This window comes from Hyla sarda, chromosome 4 (assembly GCF_029499605.1).
Source record: "Hyla sarda isolate aHylSar1 chromosome 4, aHylSar1.hap1, whole genome shotgun sequence".
NCBI lineage: Eukaryota > Metazoa > Chordata > Amphibia > Anura > Hylidae > Hyla > Hyla sarda.
This window is the reverse complement of record NC_079192.1, coordinates 3,858,051-3,880,511: the sequence shown is the minus strand read 5'-3', so window position 1 is coordinate 3,880,511 and position 22,461 is coordinate 3,858,051. Positions and strand designations below refer to the sequence as shown.

Below are 22,461 nucleotides of genomic sequence, written 5' to 3'. Positions count from 1 at the left end.
CTAAAGTTTCCAAGCCCAAAGACCTTAACTTACCTGTCAGACGACTATGAGGGACAGTATCAAACGCTTTAGAAAAATCCAGAAACACTATATCCACAGCCATTCCTCTATATACAGAGCCCCCCTCTATATACACAGCCCCCCTCTATATACACAGCCCCCCTCTATATCCACAGCCATTCCTCTGTCAAGGCTTCTACTCACATCTTCATAAAAGCAAATTAGATTGGTTTGACAACTTCTATCCTTAGTAAACCCATGCTGGCTATCACTTATAATACTATTATCCCCTATGTATTCCTGTATGTAATCCCTTATAAGTCCTTCAAACAATTTACCCACAATGCACGTTAAACTTACCGGTCTATAGTTTCCTGGGGAAGACCTAAAGCCCTTTTTGAAGATTGGCACCACATTCGCCTTGCGCCAGTCCCTTGGCACAATACCAGACACCAGAGAATCTCTAAATATCATGAACAAAGGTACAGATATTACTGAACTTACCTCTCTAAGAACTCTTGGGTGCAATCCATCCGGCCCTGGAGATTTACTTTCATTTACTTTACTTAACTTACCTTGTACCATCTCTACATTAAGCCAGTTCAGTACATTACATGTGTTACCAGCACTGACGTGTCCAATATCAGCTCCTTCTTCCATAATGTATACAGAACTAAAGAACCCATTCAGTAGCTCCGCCTTCTCTTGATCGCCCGTGACAACCTCCCCATTATCATTATTAAGGGGTCCTACATTCTCTGTCCTTGGTTTTTTTTGTATTTATATATCTAAAAAAATATTTAGGATTAGTTTTGCTTTCTTTGGCCACCTGTCTCTCGTTTAGAATTTTTGCTGTTTTTATTAAATTTTTACAGATTTTATTAAGCTCCTTGTACTGTTTAAATGTTATAGCTGACCCATCAGATTTGTATTTTTTGAAGGCTATTTTTTTGTTGTTTATTGCTCTTTTAACATCATTTGTCAGACATGTAGGATTTAGTTTTAATCGTTTATATTTGTTCCCCTTTGGTATATATTTAGCTGTATAGTTATTTAGAGTTGATTTAAAGATGTCCCATTTACCTTCTGTATCAGTATTTGAGAACACCTCCCCCCAGTCTATGTCCTGTAGTGCAGCTCTCAGCCCAGGGAAATTTGCCTTTTTAAAGTTATATGTTTTTGCTTTCCCCGTCTGTCTTTGTTTTCTACATTTTAAGTCAAAAGTAACTATATTGTGGTCGCTATTACCAAGGTTTTCCCGCACAGTTACATTACCAACCAGCTCTGCGTTGTTGGAAATGATCAGATCCAACAAGGCATCACTTCTTGTTGGGTCCTCCACAAACTGGCCCATAAAATTATCCTGCAATAAATTTAGGAATTGTCGCCCCTTTGTATATCTGGATAGTTAAAATCTCCCATTATTACTACTGTACCTGCCCGGGCGGCCCTCTCTATTTGTTTATGCAGCCGACCTTCTATCTCTTCAGTGATATTAGGGGGTCTGTAGATTACACCAAATACTATTTTTTCAGTATTTCCCTCCTTTTGTAATTCTACCCACAATGATTCCACATGCTCAGAATCATCACACACTATGGCATCGTTCACACTGACTTTCATACCACTTCTTACATACAGACAGACTCCACCACCTTTTCTGTTCATTCTATCCTTGTGAAACAATGTAAACCCCTGCAGATTGACAGCCCAGTCATGCGAGGAGTCCAGCCATGTCTCAGTGACCCCAACTATATCACCAGCCATGTCTCAGTGACCCCAACTATATCAGCAGCCATGTCTCAGTGACCCCAACTATATCACCAGCCATGTCTCAGTGACCCCAACTATATCAATATGTTCCTACAGTATCAAGGCCTCAAGCTCCCCCATTTTATTTGCTAGGCTTCTGGCATTTGTGAACATACACTTTACATTTCCATTAAGTTTTACACATATAGTCTCACTAATGGGATTTTCTGAGTTATTGGGGTTAATGTTATTATTTGAGTTATAAGGGCTAATTGTACTATTTAAGTTATTGGGGCTAATGGGATTTTTTGAGTTATTGGGTCTAACTTTATTATTTAAGTTTATTATTTAAGTTTGTTCCAAACGCTGAGCAGCGGAGTACCCCTTTAAACACATTTAGGTGTTTTGTTTTATTTATTAATTTTTTCAATTCTTTATATAATTTACTCGAAGATTGTAACTAAACAAATCAAGAGAAACATCAATGGAGATGAATACTTTCACAAATCGTAATAATAGTCCAAAAATGTCATTTAATAAGATCTCTTTTAAAGACAGTGTAAAGATCTACATAAATCTTATAACTTTACATCTAAATTGATCACTCTGGATCCAGTCATGTCAATGGATCATCTTAAAGGCTTTCTTGATGTCCTTATTCCTCAGGCAGTAGATCACAGGGTTGGTTAATGGAGTCAGCACAGTGTAGGCAAGAGACAAGATTTTGCGTGAAGTCACAGATTTTCCATTTTCAGGGCTTAAATAAATAGAGAGCAGGGTGCCATAGAATATGGAGACGACGGTCAAGTGGGACCCACAAGTGGAGAAGGCCTTCCGTCTATGGCTGATGGACTGGATCCTGAGGATTGTGTGGACAATATAAGCATAAGAGACGAGAACTACAAGGAACGGGCAGAGGATGACCGGGAAGTTCAGGATGGTTGACAGTAAATGTATTTTAGTCTGTAATGTATCTGAGCAGGATAATCTCAATATCGGATCAAAATCACAGAAGAAGTGATCGATGACACCCGACCGGCAGAACGGAAGCTGCGACATACCTAATGTTACAAGTAACGTTAAAGAATAACCTAATGCCCAAGATGTAAGAATGAATTCCAGGCAAAGCCGAGGATTCATCATAGAGACATAATGTAGAGGGTGACATATGGCCAGATACCTGTCATAAGACATCACTGTCAGCAGAAGACATTCCGAAGCTTCAGAAGAACTGAAGAAAAAGAACTGTGTAAAACATCCTAAAAGAGACATGGAGGTCCCATTGTTTAGAACCATAGGAAGCATGTTAGGGACGATATCTGAGGTCAATATGATGTCACACATGGTGAGCTGTGCCAGGAATAAATACATGGGGCAGTGGAGGTTCTTGCTGTAGGACACCAGAGAGATGACCAAGAGGTTCCCACAGATTGTTGTGAGGTAAATGACCAAGATTAGAAGAAATACAAATATTCTGACATTATAAAGACCTGTAAATCCAAGGAGAAATATTTTGGTAATGTTGTTATTCTCCATTTCCTGTAAAAAAAGAAAAATACATTAATAAGAAATTGTAATGACCAATGTGATCTGCTCTGTAAGGATGATACAACCAACGAGAAATGATCTGTAAGGATGAAGGGTCTTACCAGCTTTTCGGTTATTAGGATTTCCTTAGCCTCTCACATGGGATATAAGGGTCAGAGCGTCACCACAAGTGTTCTCTGGAAGGGATCTCCTCATACCATGGCCTGTTGGGGGAAAACAAATAATACTATAGAGGTAAAGAAAGATAAGAAAACATAAGGTACAAAGTAAAATATAGAGATAAAGAGAGAAAAAGAGGGCTTCTGGTTCTGGCTCCCTGATGGTGTAAATGCAGCCGAGGAAGCTCTGCCACACCGCTCTGCAAACTAACACAATGCCGCCGCAATACCTGCTTCAAAGGAGGTGACAGCTGCCCTGTTCACCTCCACTTACCTGCATATGGAGAAGTTTGTTCTCCGCAGCGGGACTTCGGCATCACAGCCCTCCTCTCCTTCCCAGACAGTGGGGAGCGCAGCTCATAAGATGGCGGAGGGCGGTAACTCTCCTGTGCCGGAGACGCCACAATAGCAGCAGATTCTTCATGCCACACAGGACTCTCAAGTAAGGAGCATAATGGAGGAAATAGTTCCGGGACTGGGAATTACAGAAAGGCAGTTCGTCATGCAAATGGCCAAGCTGCTATCTCCGCAGATCACTGCAACTATCGAGGCTTTTATCTCGGCCTCCCTGGTCCAACTCTTGGCTGAGGTGGCCACGCATACATCCCAGATAAAAGAGCTGGAGCAGCGCTACATAGCAGTTGATGATCATCTGTAGGTTACCAAATCTTACTTGCACCTGCTGACACAATCTCAAAAGGCCCTTCAAGACAAAGTGGAGGACTTAGAAAATAAATCTAGGAGGAACAATTTAAGGGTGGTGGGGCTCCCTGAGACTATCTTGCATGCTCAGCTTGCCGTGCTGTGCCCCGCGGACATCCTTAAAGCACTAGGGCTGGATGGCAGGTACCTAGTAGAGAGAGCGCATACAGTGCCCCCTCCCCCCTTCCATGGACAACCTGAGACCTAACCATGATCCTAAGATCAGACAAGCGATTGTACAATATTTGAACTATGCTAACAAGGACTTGGTCCTTCGCTCCTTCAAGAAGTGCACTACACCACTTATCAATCAAGGCCATAAATTGCTTTTGTTTGGTGACTATTCGGCGGATGTTGCCAGGAGGCGCAAGGTGTTCGCCCTAATATATAAAGCTCTGGTGAAATAAAAAATGCGCTTCACCTTACAATATCCAGCTACGCTCCGTATTTTTGTCCGAGATGGCACCTCTACCTCCTATCCCACTTGTGAGGCTGCAGCATTACTGTTGGACTCTGTGGATAACATGGATGTCACTGCTAGGTCTGCTCAGAAGAGAGGTCATGATGACAAAAACGTGAACGGTTCAGCTTCCATCGGCTGAGAGATTCTCAGGGACCTAATCGATTGGACTGTGCTAAGTTTTCTGGTTCCTGGTGGGACACTTCACAGTGGACGCAACAGGGTCTCCCTGGAGGGAGATGTTAATTATGTGTGCCATGGACGCTTCTACATATTGCTGGACGTTCTTGTCAATATCTTGGGAGTTCTTAACCCTTAAAGGGGTAAACCGCTCCCCTAGACATCTTATCCCCTATCCAAAGGAAAATTTATATGTTTAAAATTGTCATCTTCTGACCCCTCTAACTTTTATTTTTCCGCACACGGGCCGGTATGAGGTCTAATTTTTTGTGCCGTGATCTGAAGTTTTCATCAGTCGCATTTTTATATGGATCAGACTTTTTGATCGCTTTTTATTAACTTTTTCATCATATAAAAAGTGACCAAAAATTACACAATTTGGGACTTAGGAATTATTTTGCGTGTACACCATTGACCGTGCGGTTTAATTAATGATATATTTTTATAGTTTGGACATTTCCACATGCGGCGATACCACATATGTTTATTTTTATTTTTATTTACATAGGTTTTTTTTATGGGAAAAGGGGGGTGATTCTTACTTTAATTAGGGAAGGGGTTAAATAATCTTTATCAACTTTTTTTTCCACGCTTTTTTTTTTTTGCAGTGTTATAGCCCAACCCCCCCCCTTAGTGGCTATAACACTGCACACACTGATGTTCTACACAAATCACTGCCATGCATTGACACAGCAAACATCAGTGTTATCGGCAGTCGATTGCTCAAGCCTGGATTTCAGGCTTGGAGCAATTGATCGCCGGACAGATGCGGCGGAGGCAGGTAAAGGGAAATCCACTCGCATTCTAGCTGATCGGGACATCGTTATTTCACCGCGATGGTCCCGATCTGCCCGACTGAACTGCCGGGAAGCTTTCACTTTCATTTTAGATGCAGCGATCAACTTTGAATGCTGCGTCTATAGGGTTCATAGCCCGCGGCACAACAATCGGTGCAGCACGCTATCAGCCCAGGGTCCCAGCTTTAATCAGCCGCTGGGACCGACCCGGTATCACGCGGGGTCACAGCGCGACCCCACGTTTTTTATACCGGGACCAGGCGCAGGGTGTACAGGTACGCCCTGCGTCCTCAAGAGGTTAATCTCCCTGATCTGACTTGGACTAGTTTACTGCACTATATAATGTTTTAGACTAGTGTGTTGCATTACTTTATCAATGTTTGTATTTGGTTCCAGCCACGGGATTTTCTAATATAGCTTATATACCCTATGTGCCAACTGTTCAGGGCACCAATAGATGACACTCTTGTATTGTTCTTCAAGTGATAGGAGGTTGTCCTTAGATAATCTCCCCTCTTGTTACCAGGCATAACTATTAATGCCTATTGATGTTACTGGCATTCTGTACTATTCTGTACATGGGAATTTTCTTCCCTAGCTCTTATGTTGGTTTTTCTTGTTTTGCTAGAGTGCTGGGGCTTTGTGGGTTTCCGGTAGGGAGGGAGGGGATGGGTCTCCTTTTCATGTTTAATGTATGTTTTGCTTTATTGTTTTGCAGGGTGGGCAGACTATCGACTGTTTAAGATGGTGGTTGTTGGAGAGTGTATCAGGTGGTTCAGCATCCCATCTGGATCCATCAGTGAAAAAAGTGAAGCCCTATTATGAGTAGATTCTGAGGGGGAGTGCCCTCGACTCTGCCTATTTATGTTTTTTTTTTTGTTTTGTTATGTTTGTCTTTGTTATGTGTGCTCTTCCTAATCTCTTTCTTTTGGTCACCAGGTGCTCCTAATTGTTTCTCGGAAGGAAAAAGTACGTATCATCGGGTGTTGCATGCTCTCATGAACCCATTTGCATACCATCTCACATGTTTCAAACTATGGCAATTGTCTCGTGAAACGTGAAGGGACTTCAGTCCCCCTCCAAAAGACGGATGGTGTTGTGACACCTTTACAAGCTTAGGGCTGAGATAGCTCTTTTACAAGAGATGCATTTGGAGTAGGATGATTTCAAAAAGGATGAAACAGTTATGGGTGGGGGAGGTCTATGGGTCCCCAGCAAAGAATAGGAAGGAAGGGGGGGGGGGTCTTAATTCTTGTACATAAACATTTTGCCCACACACTCATATCACAAGATACACACTCAGAAGGTAGGCTATGCCATGTAGTTTTTGACTCTAGTTTAGGTAGACTCAGCTTATACTGTGTTTATGCTCCTAATGACACCCAGATGCCCTTTTTTAGTTCTTTGCAGACTGCTTTGCAGGGGGATGGGGATAGAGATATTCTCTTGGGTGGGGATTTGAACACAGTACACTCCAGCGATGAGGACAGATGACGTATGCCCGCGGTGATGGTTACACGTAGGAGTAAGGAGACAGTATTATCTGACCTTTTGCAAAACACGGTCTTGATGGATGCCTTGAGGCATTTGCACCCTGATAGGTGAGAATTCACATTTTTTTCTCCTGTTTGGAATGCATGGTCAAGAATTGATTACTACCTCGCTTCCCCTTCCATGCTCAATAGAGTGATGGATGTGGACATTGCAGACTTTGCAATCTCAGACCATGCTACTCTGCTACTTCACTTGACTCCAGTTACTCGCAAAGGCTCGAACATACTATGGCGTTTCCCCACAGTGCTGGCTGCAGACACTGATTTTCAGGCTCATTTGAATATCTGGTGAATGTCATACTGTGCTACCAATGCTGAGCATAGAGATAACCCACGTTTGTTTTGGGAGGCTGTCAAAGCGGTGCTGAGGGGACATATTATGGCCTATGTTGCTGACTAAAAGAAATCTACTAAGTCTTCTTTTCTGGCTGCTACGCAGTTGCTTAGGACTGCATATACTACTATTCTCCTACATATGCCAACAGGACTATGTGGGGAAGGGCTAGAACGGACCTTAGGTAGAAACAGGAGCTTATGGATTAATTGTTTAGGGACCAGAGAATGACCACTTATTTTAGGTTTGGTAATAAGGTGAGCAAGATGTTGGCAAATTTGGCTAGAGGTTGGAGGTCTGTCACGGACATCAGGGTCATGACTGACAGCTCATGGGTGAAACAGACACATCCTGAATGCATCAACGGTATTCTAGGGGACTTTTACAAACATCTCTGTTCGGAGGATAACTTAGATAGGGAGAGGGGACTTTCTTTTCTGAGGACTTTACCTCTTCCTCACTTTATGGAGGATGACTTGAGCTCTCTGAACGCACCTATTACTGTAGAGGAGGTTGGGGAGGTAGTGAGGGGACTGAAGAAGAGGAAAGTCCCTGGACCCGATGGTTTTAGCCCAGAATTTTATAAAATGCTCCAGGAGGAGGGGACCCCTACTTTAATAGAGGTATTTAATTTGATGCTCACTGATAAAGTAATGCTTGCTTCTGGCAACATGGCTTATATAAAAGATCTTCAAAACCCGACAATCCCCCAGAACTAGCTTCTTCCCACAGGCCAATTTCTTTGATAAACTAAGACTGTAAATTACTTGCTAAGATATTGGCTGACAGATTGGCCCACATCAGGTGGGATTTATTAAGGGACGGTCCACGGTTACTTATCTAAGAGCAGTTTTAGCAGCACAAGATGCCGCCGGAAGACGGAATCCCTCCGGGACTTCACCAGTCTTGTTAGCCTAGATGCCGAGAAGGCCTTCAACAACATCAGTTGGACATGGCTGGGGATGTCTTGGACATATTCGGATTGCGGGGTATTTTTAGGTCCTATCTTGACACCATGTATTCGGCCCCTGTAGCGAAGGTCACTTGTCACAAATAGAATAAAAAACAGAGCAGGAAGCGCTCCCTAGTGTGATACCGCAAGGTGTACAGGTAACGCAGAATGTGAATGTGCGCTTACCAAGTCGGGTTGTACTGCGTCCAAGTAAGGATAAGAGTGCATACAGTGTAGAGTTGCAGCAGCCGCTCCACCTTTCACAGATACAGATCCAATCCAATTTCCTACAATATAGGCAGAATCAAAGAGGCGCTTGAAACCAAGGTGAAAGTAAAACTTCTACTTTATTCCCATAACGCAACGCATTTCGCGGAGGTTCTGCTTCATCAGGCATGATGCTTGATGAAGCGGAACCTCCACGAAACGCGTTGCATTATGGGAATAAAGTAGAAGTTTTACTTTCACCTTGGTTTCAAGCACCTCTTTGACTCTGCCTATATTGGAGGAAATTAGATTGGATCTGTACTTGTCATAAATTATACAGCTACAAAAGGGGATGTGTCAGGGGTGTCCTTTGACGCCGTTGATTTTTGATTTGGCTCTGGAACCCCTGGCACGGCACCTAGTTGACTCTTCCCTCTATTCGGGGATTAAAGTAGGTAATAGAGAACTCAAACTTACCTGTTTCGCTGATGACATGTTGGTCTTCTTGGACTCCCCCTCTCACCAGGTGAACAACGTCTTGGAGTCATTATCCTTCTTTGGATCGTTTTCCGGTTTCTGGATTAATCTGGGCAAATGCCAGTTGCTGTTCCTGGGGAGGGGAGTGATTCCTTCACTCTATGGTGAAGGTGGTCACTTCACAATTGACTTACCTAGGGATTAGATTGGGTCGGACACCCACGGACCCTTACAATCTTAATTATAAACCTTTATTTCTTAAAATCAAGAGATATCTGGAGAGGTGGGCTTCCCTGCCCCTATCCCTCGTAGGCAGGGCACACCTAGTCAAAATCATGTGCTTCGGAAAGCTACTATATCCCTTACAGACCATTCCACTTTTATTGCAAAACGTAGACATCGGCATTTTACAATCCCTAATTATTAAGTTTCTCTAGAGGGGAAAGAGGACATGCATAGCCTATAAGAATTTACAATTAGACAAACCCTTAGGAGGTCTCAACATGCCATGTATAAGGACTTATTATCTCGTGGCTCTTTTTAGACATGCTAGGAATTGGGTGTTGGGGATTGGCCATACTTCTTGGAGAGCTAGCTAGACAGTTGGCAGCTCCCTGGGACCTAAGCACTTTATTGCACTCTAAATACTCTGAACTGCCATCCATGATTAGAAGTAGTGCTTTGTTTTGAGACACTTTTGCTTACTGGAAAGCTGTACGGAAACTTTATGCCCTGCCTTTTAGTATATCGCCTTCTATGTCTTTCTGGGATTTTTCAGCTTTTAAGTTGGGGCAGGACAACAAACTCTTTGGTTTATGGCGAGATAGAGGGGTCTTTACTTTAAGAGACTTGCTGTTACCTCCTAGAGGAACCTTCCTTTCTTGGAGTGAGGTGAGGGACAAATTTCACCTTACATTTTCACATCTACTGCAATACTATCAAATTAAGAATTTTTGCAAATCTAGCGCTAACCAATTCAACTATGGAAGCTAAATTTACTGACAGTGGGACAGTGCCCTTACCTATACACATTAGCATATTTTAAGGGGAGCTCAGGGATCACGACACACATATTATGGAATCGTCTGTCTTTCATTACTGGGACACTGTTGTCCCTATTGAGGACCCCACCTCTGCCTTGTTGCAGGATTTGAAGCATGTTCGTGATGCAATGGTGGGGGAGGACTGGTGGGAAATGCATTTTAAAATACTCCATAAGGCGGTTTCTGCTTTTAACTTCTCACACTGGGAGGTCCCGTCGCATTATCGGAAAGCTTGCCCCAAATGCACACTAGATAAAGCCGACCTTATTCACTGTCTCGGGCAATGTAAGGCAGTGGTTGATTTCTGGAAACTCATGAGGGCCTTCCTTCTCAAAGTGTGGAACGTGGATGTCCCCTAAGAGCCATTACATTACCTATTCCATTACATACCAGCTAATAACTCAGAAATAGACACTGTCACTGTTGCTTACAAAGGTCTCCATTTGTCTCTGCTCGTCAGGTGAAATGTTTACTTTGCCATTGGCTTTTGGACACTGTACCTACTATGTCGGAGGTGACTACCACGTTGCATAATTTACTACACTTTGATTCGATGGAGTCCCTTAAAGACCCTGACAAACTCTCCAAGTCGTTATTTTCCAAATGGCATCTCTTTATTGATAGGGTCATGACGGAGGAGAGCAGGCAACACCTGATGCGCAAATATAGACAAACTGAATGGTATGCATTGGAATCCTTAAAAGGATCTCTGGGGACACTGGAGGTTCGTGAGTCTACCCCCATAATATTGTCTTCAGCTTGAGAAACCAGCGGATATGTATCTCTCCTCTGTTGCCTTCTTTTTATTTTTATTTATATATCATTTTTGTTTATTTTTTTTTCCCTTTGGAGCTTGTCTTTGCTTGTTTTCTTTGTTCTTCTTTGTTGTTTAGTTTTTCTGTGTTTTGTCTCCTTCATGTGCGGTTTCCGTGCCAGAGGGAGACCATGCTTAATATCACTATATATGCTGAGCACCGAGGTTTTTATTTTTATTTTATTTTATTTATTTATTTATTTATTTATTTTGGGGGGGGGGGTCATCCCTACTGTTTATGGGATTCTGCTGTTTATTTCTCTGACCCACAAGGGAGGACTTTTATATTTACTTTTCATTTCCTTTGCTGTACACGGATGCCCTACTTTTGAATTGCTGATATCTGCATTTTACTTTTTGTGTTGTATATCTGTGTTTGTACTACAATTGTAAAACAAAAATAGAGAAAAAGAAACACAGCCGCACATCCACAATTTGTATTTTGATCTACTTGCTTCTCAGCATAAATTCAAACACTAACAGGTTGTTAGTATACATTTTGATCAAAAAGTACAAGCCCACTCACCCCATCAAGGCCACCTATTAAGAGTGGGTCCTTAAACCAACATTGGCATAGCGCCGGCCACCACAACCGCAACACCATGCCCACAGGGGGAGCGACCCAGTGGCAAGGCAGTCCCACTGCTGCCGGACGAAGCCCCTGGCTCCAGGCCACACCACCCCACAGACAAAGCATCACAGTAACAATGACCGCAGCAGTGCAACCACACCAATGTGAATACCTACAAAGTGCTCCCTGCCAAAGGGCTGGAAGAATGCTAGGAGGAAACCTTTGGGCAGTCTCCTGCTAATGTGGAGCTGGCTGGCTATGAAAAAGGGGACAGACTACAATTGTAAAATTGTACTATTGTGCTTTTACTACCCATGAGTTCTCGTGAAAACTAAAAATAGTTATTAGAAAAAAAAGAGAGAAAAAGAGAAAGGGGGAGAGTAGAGACTCACAAAAGATAGAGATAGATAGTGAATAATAAGAGCAAGAGAGATAGAATGAAGGAGAGAGGGGGAGAGAAAGAAAGAGATAGAGAGAGAGAGAGAGAGAGAGAGAGAGAGAGAGAGAGAGAGAGATAGAGAGAGAAAGAGAGAAAGATAGAGAAAAATGAATAAAGAAAGAAAGAAAGAGAGAGAGAGAGAGAGAGAAACAGAGAGAGAAAGAAAGAGAAAGAAAGAGAAAGAAAGAAAGAGAAAGAAAGAAAGAAAGAAAGAAAGAAAGAAGGAAAGAAAGAAAGAAAGAAAGAAAGAAAGAAAGAAAGAAAGAAAGAAAGAAAGAAAGAAAGAAAGAAGGAATAACATACTTCTTCTCCAGTGACATGTCTTCTCTCCCGGCTCCTCTGACATCATTGTAGGAGATGACATAGAGGATAATGTTATGATAGAGAACAGAAGGAAAGTGATTATAATGTAAGAAGAATAAACAATGTCCGGACTTTATCTAATGGAAATGATGGAGGAGATGTCTCTTCAGATCAGATCTTATACTGAAGCTTCTGGATCTCACTGACCTCACCCCCTGGATCACCACAGGTCACATTCACCAGATCACTACAAGGTTAGAGGATTTACACATCTATATACAACTCTGCTCTTATGTCTGGACAACAGTATAATGCTAAGTAAAGTATTCACACCCCTCCATACCATCATACACTGGAGAAAATGATTGTATAACACGACTGCCATATCACTGAGATCTGTACAATCCTGTTATATGGTGACAATCTATTATAGACCCAGATGGTTACAAATATAGACCTCAGTCTAAGTATCTCCAGCTATATGGATCCTCACCAGACAGAATGAGACCAATTAGACAGAAGGAAACCAATGTTTATACTCACAGATTATCAGCTGAAGATGGTGAAGAGATATAAGACAATGACTGATGTTCTGCTTTTTATAGGGGAGAAATGAAGAAATTAATTCCTATAGGATCTGCTGATGATCTCTGAGGTCCTGAAGCCCAGGGGGACGAATGTAGATAGAAAAACAATTACCATAAAAAACAACTAATATAAACAGGATAATGAAAGGGTTATAGTTAGAGATCAGCAAACTTTTAAAAAGTTTGGTTTATTGTAAATTATTTCTTACCCTTCCTCAATAATCACAGAGAGCATTTGTCCAGAACAAAAATCACTAATTACACTGTTTTCCTTCCTTACTTGTTTCCTCCTTAAAGCGGAACTCCGCTTCTCAGCATTTGGAACAAACTGTTCTGAACGTTGGAGCCAGCGCCAGGAGCTCATGACGTCATAGCCCCTCCCCCTCATGATGACACACCCCACCCCCTCAATGCAAGTCTATGGGAGGGTGTGTGGTGGCCATGATGATGAGGGGGCGGGGCAAGAAATATAACGTCACAAGCTCCCGGCGCCAACTCCAGGGTTCGGAATAGTTTGTTCTAAATGTTTTAAAAGGCCAGAGAAGGAGAGCAGGAGACAGGCTTCCCTGATTAGCTGCCAATGCCTCAGCTGAAAGTCATACTGTTACGCCTAGCGCTCCGGGTCCCCGCTCCTCCCCGGAGCGCTCACGGCGCCTTTCTCCCTGCAGCTCCCCGGTCAGCGCTGACCGGGAGCGCTGCCCTGTCATGGCCGTTGGGGATGCGATTCGCACAGCGGGACGCGCCCGCTCGCGAATCGCATCCCAGGTCACTTACCCGTTCCCGTCTCCTGCGGTCATGTGCTGGCGCGCGCGGCTCCGCTCTCTAGGGCGCGCGCGCGCCAGCTCCCTGAGACTTAAAGGGCCAGTGCACCAATGATTGGTGCCTGGCCCAATTAGCTTAATTGGTTCCCATCTGTTTCCTGGCTATATCTAGTCTCCTCCCTTGCACTTCCTTGCCGGATCTTGTTGCCCTAGAGCCTAGTGAAAGCGTTTTTGTGTGTTTATACCCTGTGTACCAGAACTTTGCTATCTCCCCTGACTACGAACCTTGCCGCCTGCCCCCGACCTTCTGCTACGTCCGACTTTGCTTCTGCCTACTCCCTTGTACCTCGCCTATCTTCAGCAGCCAGAGAGGTGAGCCGTTGCTAGTGGATACGACCTGGTCACTACCGCCGCAGCAAGACCATCCCGCTTTGCGGCGGGCTCTGGTGAAAACCTGTAGTGTCTTAGAACCGGTCCACTAGCACGGTCCTCGCTATCCCTCTCTGGCACAGAGGATCCACCTCCTGCCAGCCGGCATCGTGACAGTAGATCCGGCCATGGATCCCGCTGAAGTTCCTCTGCCTGTTGTCGCCGACCTCCCCACACTGGTCGCCCAGCAAGCCCGACAGATTGCCCAACAAGATCACCAGCTGTCGTACTTGACCACCATGACTCAGCAACTCCAGTCGCAGCTACAGCAGATTCAGTCTCAGCTACAGCAGCAGCAACCATCTCCTCCGCCAGCTCCTGCACCTCTTCCGCAGCGAGTGGCCACTCCTAGCCTCCGCCTGTCTTTGCCGGACAAATTTAATGGGGACTCTAAGTTTTGCCGTGGCTTTCTTTCCCAATGTTCCCTGCATCTGGAGATGATGTCGGATCAGTTTCCTACTGAAAGGTCTAAGGTGGCTTTCGTAGTCAGCCTTCTGTCTGGAAAAGCCCTGTCATGGGCCACACCGCTCTGGGACCGTGATGACCCCGTCACTGCCTCTGTACACTCCTTCTTCTCGGAAATTCGAAGTGTCTTTGAGGAACCTGCCCGAGCCTCTTCTGCTGAGACTGCCCTGCTGAACCTGGTCCAGGGTAATTCCTCCGTTGGCGAGTACGCCATACAATTCCGTACTCTTGCTTCTGAACTTTCCTGGAATAATGAGGCTCTCTGCGCGACCTTTAAAAAAGGCCTATCCAGCAACATTAAAGATGTTCTGGCCGCACGAGAGACTCCTGCTAGCCTGCATGAACTCATTCATCTAGCCACTCGCATTGACATGCGTTTTTCTGAGAGGCATCAAGAGCTCCGCCAGGAAAAAGACTTAGATCTCTGGCCACCTCTCCCACAGTCTCCACTGCAATCTGCGCCTAGGCCTCCCGCCGAGGAGGCCATGCAAGTGGATCGGTCTCGCCTGACCCTGGAAGAGAGGAATCGCCGTAAGGAAGAGAATCTTTGTTTGTACTGTGCCAGTACTGAACATTTTCTGGTGGATTGCCCAATCCGTCCTCCACGTCTGGGAAACGCACGCTCACACTCAGCTCTCGTGGGTGTGGCGTCTCTTGATGCCAAGTCGGCTTCTCCACGTCTCACGGTACCTGTTCGGATTTCCACTTCAGCCAGCTCTCCCCTCTCAGCCGTGGCCTGTCTGGACTCTGGAGCTTCTGGGAATTTTATTCGGGAGTCCTTTGTGAATAAATTCCATATTCCGGTGACCCGTCTTGTCAAGCCACTCCGCATCTCCGCGGTCAACGGAGCCAGGTTGGACTGTACCATACGTTTCCGCACGGAGCCCCTTCTTATGAGCATCGGATCTCATCACGAGAGGATTGAACTTTTGGTCCTCCCCAATTGCACCTCGGAAATTCTCCTTGGACTTCCCTGGCTTCAACTTCATTCCCCAACCCTGGATTGGTCCACTGGGGAGATCAAGAGTTGGGGGTCCTCTTGTGCCAAGAACTGTCTAAAACCGGTTCCCAGTAACCCTTGCCGTAACTCTGTGGTTCCTCCTGTATCCGGTCCCCCTAAGGTCATTAAGGACTCTGCCTGCCACAGGAAATGCCCCTCCCCCCCTCCCAGGCAAGCTTCTGTGTCCCCTCATGGCCCTCGTCCTGGTGTCACACTGCCCCGTGCCAGGTCTCGCCCTCTGCCCTCTCTCCCCATTCCTACTCCTGCGGTTCTGCCTGCTGTTGAGGAATCCCTCCTTCCTTTCCCGGTGTCCTCATCCCAGGGGAGGCAGTTACCCGATAAAGAGAAGGGGAGACCTAAGGGGGGGGGTACTGTTACGCCTAGCGCTCCGGGTCCCCGCTCCTCCCCGGAGCGCTCACGGCGCCTTTCTCCCTGCAGCTCCCCGGTCAGCGCTGACCGGGAGCGCTGCCCTGTCATGGCCGTTGGGGATGCGATTCGCACAGCGGGACGCGCCCGCTCGCGAATCGCATCCCAGGTCACTTACCCGTTCCCGTCTCCTGCGGTCATGTGCTGGCGCGCGCGGCTCCGCTCTCTAGGGCGCGCGCGCGCCAGCTCCCTGAGACTTAAAGGGCCAGTGCACCAATGATTGGTGCCTGGCCCAATTAGCTTAATTGGTTCCCATCTGTTTCCTGGCTATATCTAGTCTCCTCCCTTGCACTTCCTTGCCAGATCTTGTTGCCCTAGAGCCTAGTGAAAGCGTTTTTGTGTGTTTATACCCTGTGTACCAGAACTTTGCTATCTCCCCTGACTACGAACCTTGCCGCCTGCCCCCGACCTTCTGCTACGTCCGACTTTGCTTCTGCCTACTCCCTTGTACCTCGCCTATCTTCAGCAGCCAGAGAGGTGAGCCGTTGCTAGTGGATACGACCTGGTCACTACCGCCGCAGCAAGACCATCCCGCTTTGCGGCGGGCTCTGGTGAAAACCTGTAGTGTCTTAGAACCGGTCCACTAGCACGGTCCTCGCTATCCCTCTCTGGCACAGAGGATCCACCTCCTGCCAGCCGGCATCGTGACACATACTGGCTCCAGAAGCTGTCTGTCTGCTGCATTAAGAAGTCTGTCACTGCTTTGTGCTCTGCTTAAAAATAATATTTAAAGGCAAAAGAAGGGCTTTACTGAACGCATACTTTTCTGCACATATCACTGAGGCCGGCACATTAAAAAAAAAATAATAATAAAGATTCAGACAAAATTTAGCACATGTGCGATACAGGAAGAGTGTGTAATTTCACCTAGACACAGGGTACCCGTGATATATGTGCTGTTATTTGCGAACACGTTTCCCAATGTCAGATCTTGACCAGAGATCCAGCATGAAACTTTCTACCACAGACATGGCAGCAGCTACTCCGCTGTCTGCGTTTTCTTGCCCAGGTTCAGCAGATATAACACTGAGAGGCATTGCTTGACTTTGCACTGATGAAAAGAGGGAGGAGGGTTAACTGCACTCTGCTCTGTGTGTGGGGGTATGATGTATGTGAAGTAGGACCAGGAAGAGGAGGAGCAGGGCTGGTGCAAGGATTTTTGCCACCCTAAGCCAAACCCCAATTTGCCCATCCCCCCCCCCAACCCTTGGAGGTCAGGACCTTTATCTAAAAAACATATTTTTGTCCGACCAGCAAACATGGTCTAGGAACCCGTTGGAGTTGTTGCTAAGGGCAACAATACTACCGACAAGTGACTGACAGTACAGTGGGTGCATTTTCTCCAGATAGTCAAGGCAAAACAGTGTTCCAGTGACCGCAGTGTTGCAAAATGGAGGCTGTTATAAAAGCACTCATGGAGGCCAACTTGCAACAGCGGGAGACCAACAGGCTCCAGCAGGAGTCCAACAAGCAACAACAGGAGTTCAACAGGCAACAGCAGGAGACTAACCAGCTACTGTTGCAGCACATAATGGCGCTACAAGCCACAGTAACAACCCGGACCACCCCTGACGCCAAGAAAGCGGTTCAGATGACCCAAGATTACCCCTCGGATGATATCAAGACCTACCTGGAGGTCTTTGAAAAAGTGGCCATGAGGGAAAAGTTACCCTGAGATCAGTGGGCTGAGGTCATCGCTCCATTCCTGTCATCTGGATCTGTCGTGCAGTAATAACTCAATTATGAATTATGGTCATAAAAATATGAATTATGAAAAATGAAAAATTGTGAAATTTATCAAAAATATCAAAATTATGACCTGGTGAATTGTAGACAAGGCCAATCAATACAATCCGACTATTTCCTCATATATCAACAAGTTATTTTTATGACGGGATGACATTAAAGCTTAAGGATGTAGTTTTGCAATATACAATAATACACAGGTATTACAAAGTATGAAGATTTATTGGTTATAAGATTATAAACATAAATGAGTAATAAACACAATGATATATGCAAATAAATATCAATTTGATATATTAGTAAACATTACAAGCTTGTTATTTGACTACATATAGTAGAACAATACATGTGAGTAGTAAGTAACTTGTTACAATAAAATAAATGCTACTAGGTTAGGTATATCATAGGTTACATATCACTCTATACAGAGGAACCTCATGATATTTAGATGGGCAATAACTAATCATAGACATATAAATATGGAATGCTAAATACACTCCGCCCACTACACTTCACATGACTCCAAGAATGGGCAAATCCATCTAAGGATATAAACATGGAAGAACTGTAATATACTTCCGCCCCATTCTGGACTATTTTCTATACATGATCTTGGTAAGACATTAAGACAAATAGCAGATTTTTATGATCTCGGTAGACTATATTTTAGTGGGAAGTACTCGAAACATGTTTCCTGTGTGGGAAATTTACTTATAACACTTAGTTCGGCGAGTAGGAATTCTATCAATATGTATAAGCAATTATTTAATGTTTTGATAGATTATGAGTCTTGTTTCTTCTGCGGGTAGAATGAAGTCTCACAATTTCCTAACACTATATTCTCAATAGGGAGATAATTAATTATTTAATTTAATTTATTTATTCGCCAATCTAAATGGTATAATTCCATCCACATTATCCCAATTAGTCTTAATTAAATGGAATACCATTTTTGTGTGTCTTACCAAGTCTATGTAAGAACCTTGCTTCTGCTCTGAGGAACACTGAGCGGTCCATCTCATCATCATGGGTAGCCATTGGTCTGGTACCGTGGGATCAGTCTGTCTGCTGGAATCTCACATGGCTTTCCCACCTGATTGGACCTCTTTCCTGTGTCTTTGTGTGTTCTCTACAGCCCACAGTCCACAGTCTACAGTTCAGCACAGTCTCCAGTCTCTAACATCTGGTTTATCAGACTTTTAAATTAGTTAGACACACCCTCCTAAATTGGAATTCCCCAATGAATGTAGGTTGGCCGTGTACATATGGTAATGACTAGACATCACTATAATACCCAGAATGCATTGAGCATATCACCCATAATGCCTTTCCTGTCTGTGTAATGTCAACTACTCATACGCTAGGGAGTGCTATTGCATAAGCAATTAGCATAATTACCATTAAAGGTTAACTGTCAATAACTGGTCTCCAACCCACATTCAACACTTGACATATGGAGCACTACATTATGAAAACAGGGATTATTTTTGACATGTAAGTAAATAAAACCTGGATTCCCATAGACATCTTGGAGCCTACCTAGACATCCAAATTTATTGGAGAGATAAGAATACCATGGATGTCTCTTTCACACAGATGTGTGGATCGCTCTGTCTGTCTAGTCTTGGTAATTGATTGTTAGTTACAATAACATATCAAAGTCTATACTTGAGACCTTTCTGCCAGGTCTTAGGAATGCAATGCTCCCTATGAGAATCATATAGAAGATAATAGCTATATACTAATGTTCTTTACAATACTAACAGTATATGACATTATCATATGTCCTACTGATTACTATATATATATATATATATATATATATATATATATATATATATATATAACTATGTTCATTCCAGTGAGATATAATTATTTCACAGTTTCTTATCTCAACCCCCTTTCTCTCCATTCACCCCCCTTTACCTTGGTGTCGTCTAGAGAGTCTAACTAGTCCCCTTATCTGTCTTTCTTATCTAAAAAGCCATAAATATCTAAGGAGACAAGAAGTGTTCTACTCCCAGACTGGCACTTTTAGAGGAGAACTTTAGAATTGTGGCCTACTTAGATTATACACAAAATGTCCGACATCATGCTATTATGCTATGAAACATATCAAACATAGTGATTCCTTTTTGGGGCCTACAATTAGTATGACAGATCCCAGCAGGCGTACTTTGACTTGTCCAACGACAAGGCTGCCGACTATGACGTTGTCAAGGGTGAGATCCTGGCCAGACTGGGGGTAAATGTGTGGGTTCGGGCCCAGCGGGTACGCCAGTGGGAGTATAAGCCGGCTGAGCCTGCTAGGCCGCAATACTACCACCCTTTGCAACACCTGCAAAAAGGGCTGCAGGCGGAGGTGTTGAGTCCCACTGCCATGCTGGACCGTCTCCTGGCCAATATGTTCTGGAGGGTTCTGCCTTACTCGCTCCAGAGCTGGATTGGCCAGGCATCCTCTAGAAATGCACTGGGGATGGTATACTTGGTGGAACGATACAAGGCCCCCAGGAAACTACAGGAGGGGCCTGTTAAACCCAGGAAGTCCAAACCCCCCTCATTGCCCAGGCAATTGGTAAGCCCTAAAGTTCCCCGGGACGTGTTCCATAAAGACACCGCCCCATTGCTGTGTTGGGGGTGTCAGGAGCCGGGGCATGTCAGGGCCAATTTTCCCCACCAGGGAGAACCCAAGGACATTAACTTTGGCCACCGCCCCTCTATGTATGCCCAAAGACTGTGTGCCACAGGTATTCCCAAAACGATGGACTATGGCCCCCTCTGTCGGGGTAAGGTGGGAGATACTGTGGTGCTAGCACTGTTGGACTCTGGCAGCATGGTTACTTTGGTGAGGTCTGACCTGGTGACGCCCACTGAGTATACGGACCAGAAAGCTGGGGTCCTGTGCATTCACTGGGACTTAAAGGACTATGCCACCACCCAAGTGACTTTGTCCATGGTGAATGGCAAGTGGACTCACAAAGTGGCCGTTGCCACAAAGCTACCGTATGAGCTGATAATTGGGAAAGACTTTCCAGGGTTCGTGTCTTTGTGGCCCCAGACAAGAATTCCCCAGACCTGTGAGGCAGGGATATCCCAATAGACTGTCCCTATTCAGGGGTGACCCCAGAACCTTGGGAACCCGAGTCAGAAGCACCAGCAGTTGGGGTGACCACCACTACGGTGGAAGAAGAGATGTCGTCTCCACTGAGCTTTATGGTAGGAGATGTGGAGGAACTGCCGTCAGGGCCAGAGTTGGCAGACCTCAATGTTTCATGAGAAAATTTTGGTACAGCACAGCAATAGGACCCGACTCTATCTCAGGCCTGGCAAAATGTATTAATTGTAGAAGGTGCACCACAACAACCGGGAGCCGAGACTGTATGCCCCCATTTTGTGGTCCACCAAGGGATGCTGTACCAGGTAAACCAAACTGGGGGTGAGAATGTGGATCAAATGGTGGTGCCTAAAGCATGTCGGAGACTGGTGTCAGAGTTAGCCCATCAACATGTTCTAGGGGGGCACCTGGGCCAGCAGAAGAGGCAGGACCGAATTTTGAGGCACTTTTACTGGCCCAGTGTGTATAATGAGGTTGAAAGGTATTGTGAGTCTTGCCCAACATGCCAAATAAGTAGCCCCCAGCCACATTACCATAGTCCCCTGGTCCCCCTCCCGATTATCAAGGTCACGTTTGAACGGATCGCTATGGATCTGGTAGGCCCGTTGCCGAAATCCGCTAGGGGCCACCAACACATCCTGGTAGTCCTGGACTATACGTCTCTGTATCCTTAGGCAATACCTCTACGACATACCTCGGCAAAACTTATAGCTAAGGAGCTAATGGAGATGTTTTCCCGAGTGGGCTTACCTAAAGAGGTACTGACAGACCAGGGCACTCCTTTTATGTCAAAGGTAATGAAAGAGCTCAGTAAGTTACTGCAGATAAAACAGCTACAGACCTCCATATACCACCTGCAGATGGACGGCCTGGTAGAAAGGTTTAACCAAACATTAAAATATATGTTAAAATGGGTGGTGGCTAGAGATGGAAAGAATTGGGATCTTTTGCTGCCCTATCTCATGGTCGCAGTGCGAGAACTGCCCCAGGCCTCTACTGGGTTCTCGCCCTTCGAACTGCTGTACGGCAGACATCCACGTGGTCTGTTAGACATAACCAAAGAGGCGTGGGAACAACAGCCCACGCCGCACAAAAGAGTAGTTGACTATGTCACTCAGTTGCAGGTACGGATGGAAACAGTGTTGCCCTTGGTTAGGGAACATATGGAGGCCGCTCAGCGAGCCCAGAGCAGAGTCTATAACCGCTACGCTTGGGTACAGCATTTTAACCCGGTGGATCGGGTTTTGGTTCTGGTATGGTCAATAGTAAGTTTCTGGCTTGGTGGCAAGGTCCCTACAAAGTGATCGAAAAGGTAGGGGAGGTGACATGCATGGTACACCAGCCCGGGCGAAGAAAGCCAGAGCAGGTGTACCATGTAAACTTGTTGAAACCTTTGAAAGATAGGGAGACTAGTGTGGATGACAGCCCCTGGCCAGGTTTGTTACGGGTGGAGTTTCCCGTCCCTCAGTCTGGTACAAAAGAAGCAGTTGCCACAGTGAAAATTGCTGACAGCCTTTCTTCGGCACAGATTGATGTGTTCTCAGACCTTCCTGGACGTACTTCTGTCATCCGCCATGATATTGTCACTTAACCCCAGGTTAAAATACGGTTGAAACCATACCGGGTACTTGAGTCGCAGCGA

At 45.1% G+C, this 22,461-nt stretch overlaps 1 protein-coding gene across 1 annotated transcript; it reads right to left on the bottom strand.

The window, feature by feature from the left end:
• Positions 1-2,373: 2,373 nt before the first annotated feature.
• On the bottom strand, positions 2,374-3,775 carry LOC130366708 (olfactory receptor 10A7-like). Its single transcript, XM_056569030.1, has 3 exons — positions 3,733-3,775; positions 3,439-3,503; positions 2,374-3,291 (listed from the first exon to the last, which is right to left on the bottom strand). The coding sequence occupies exons 1-3, from the start codon at positions 3,773-3,775 to the stop codon at positions 2,374-2,376; spliced, it is 1,026 nt and encodes a 341-aa protein (XP_056425005.1).
• Positions 3,776-22,461: the final 18,686 nt, after the last annotated feature.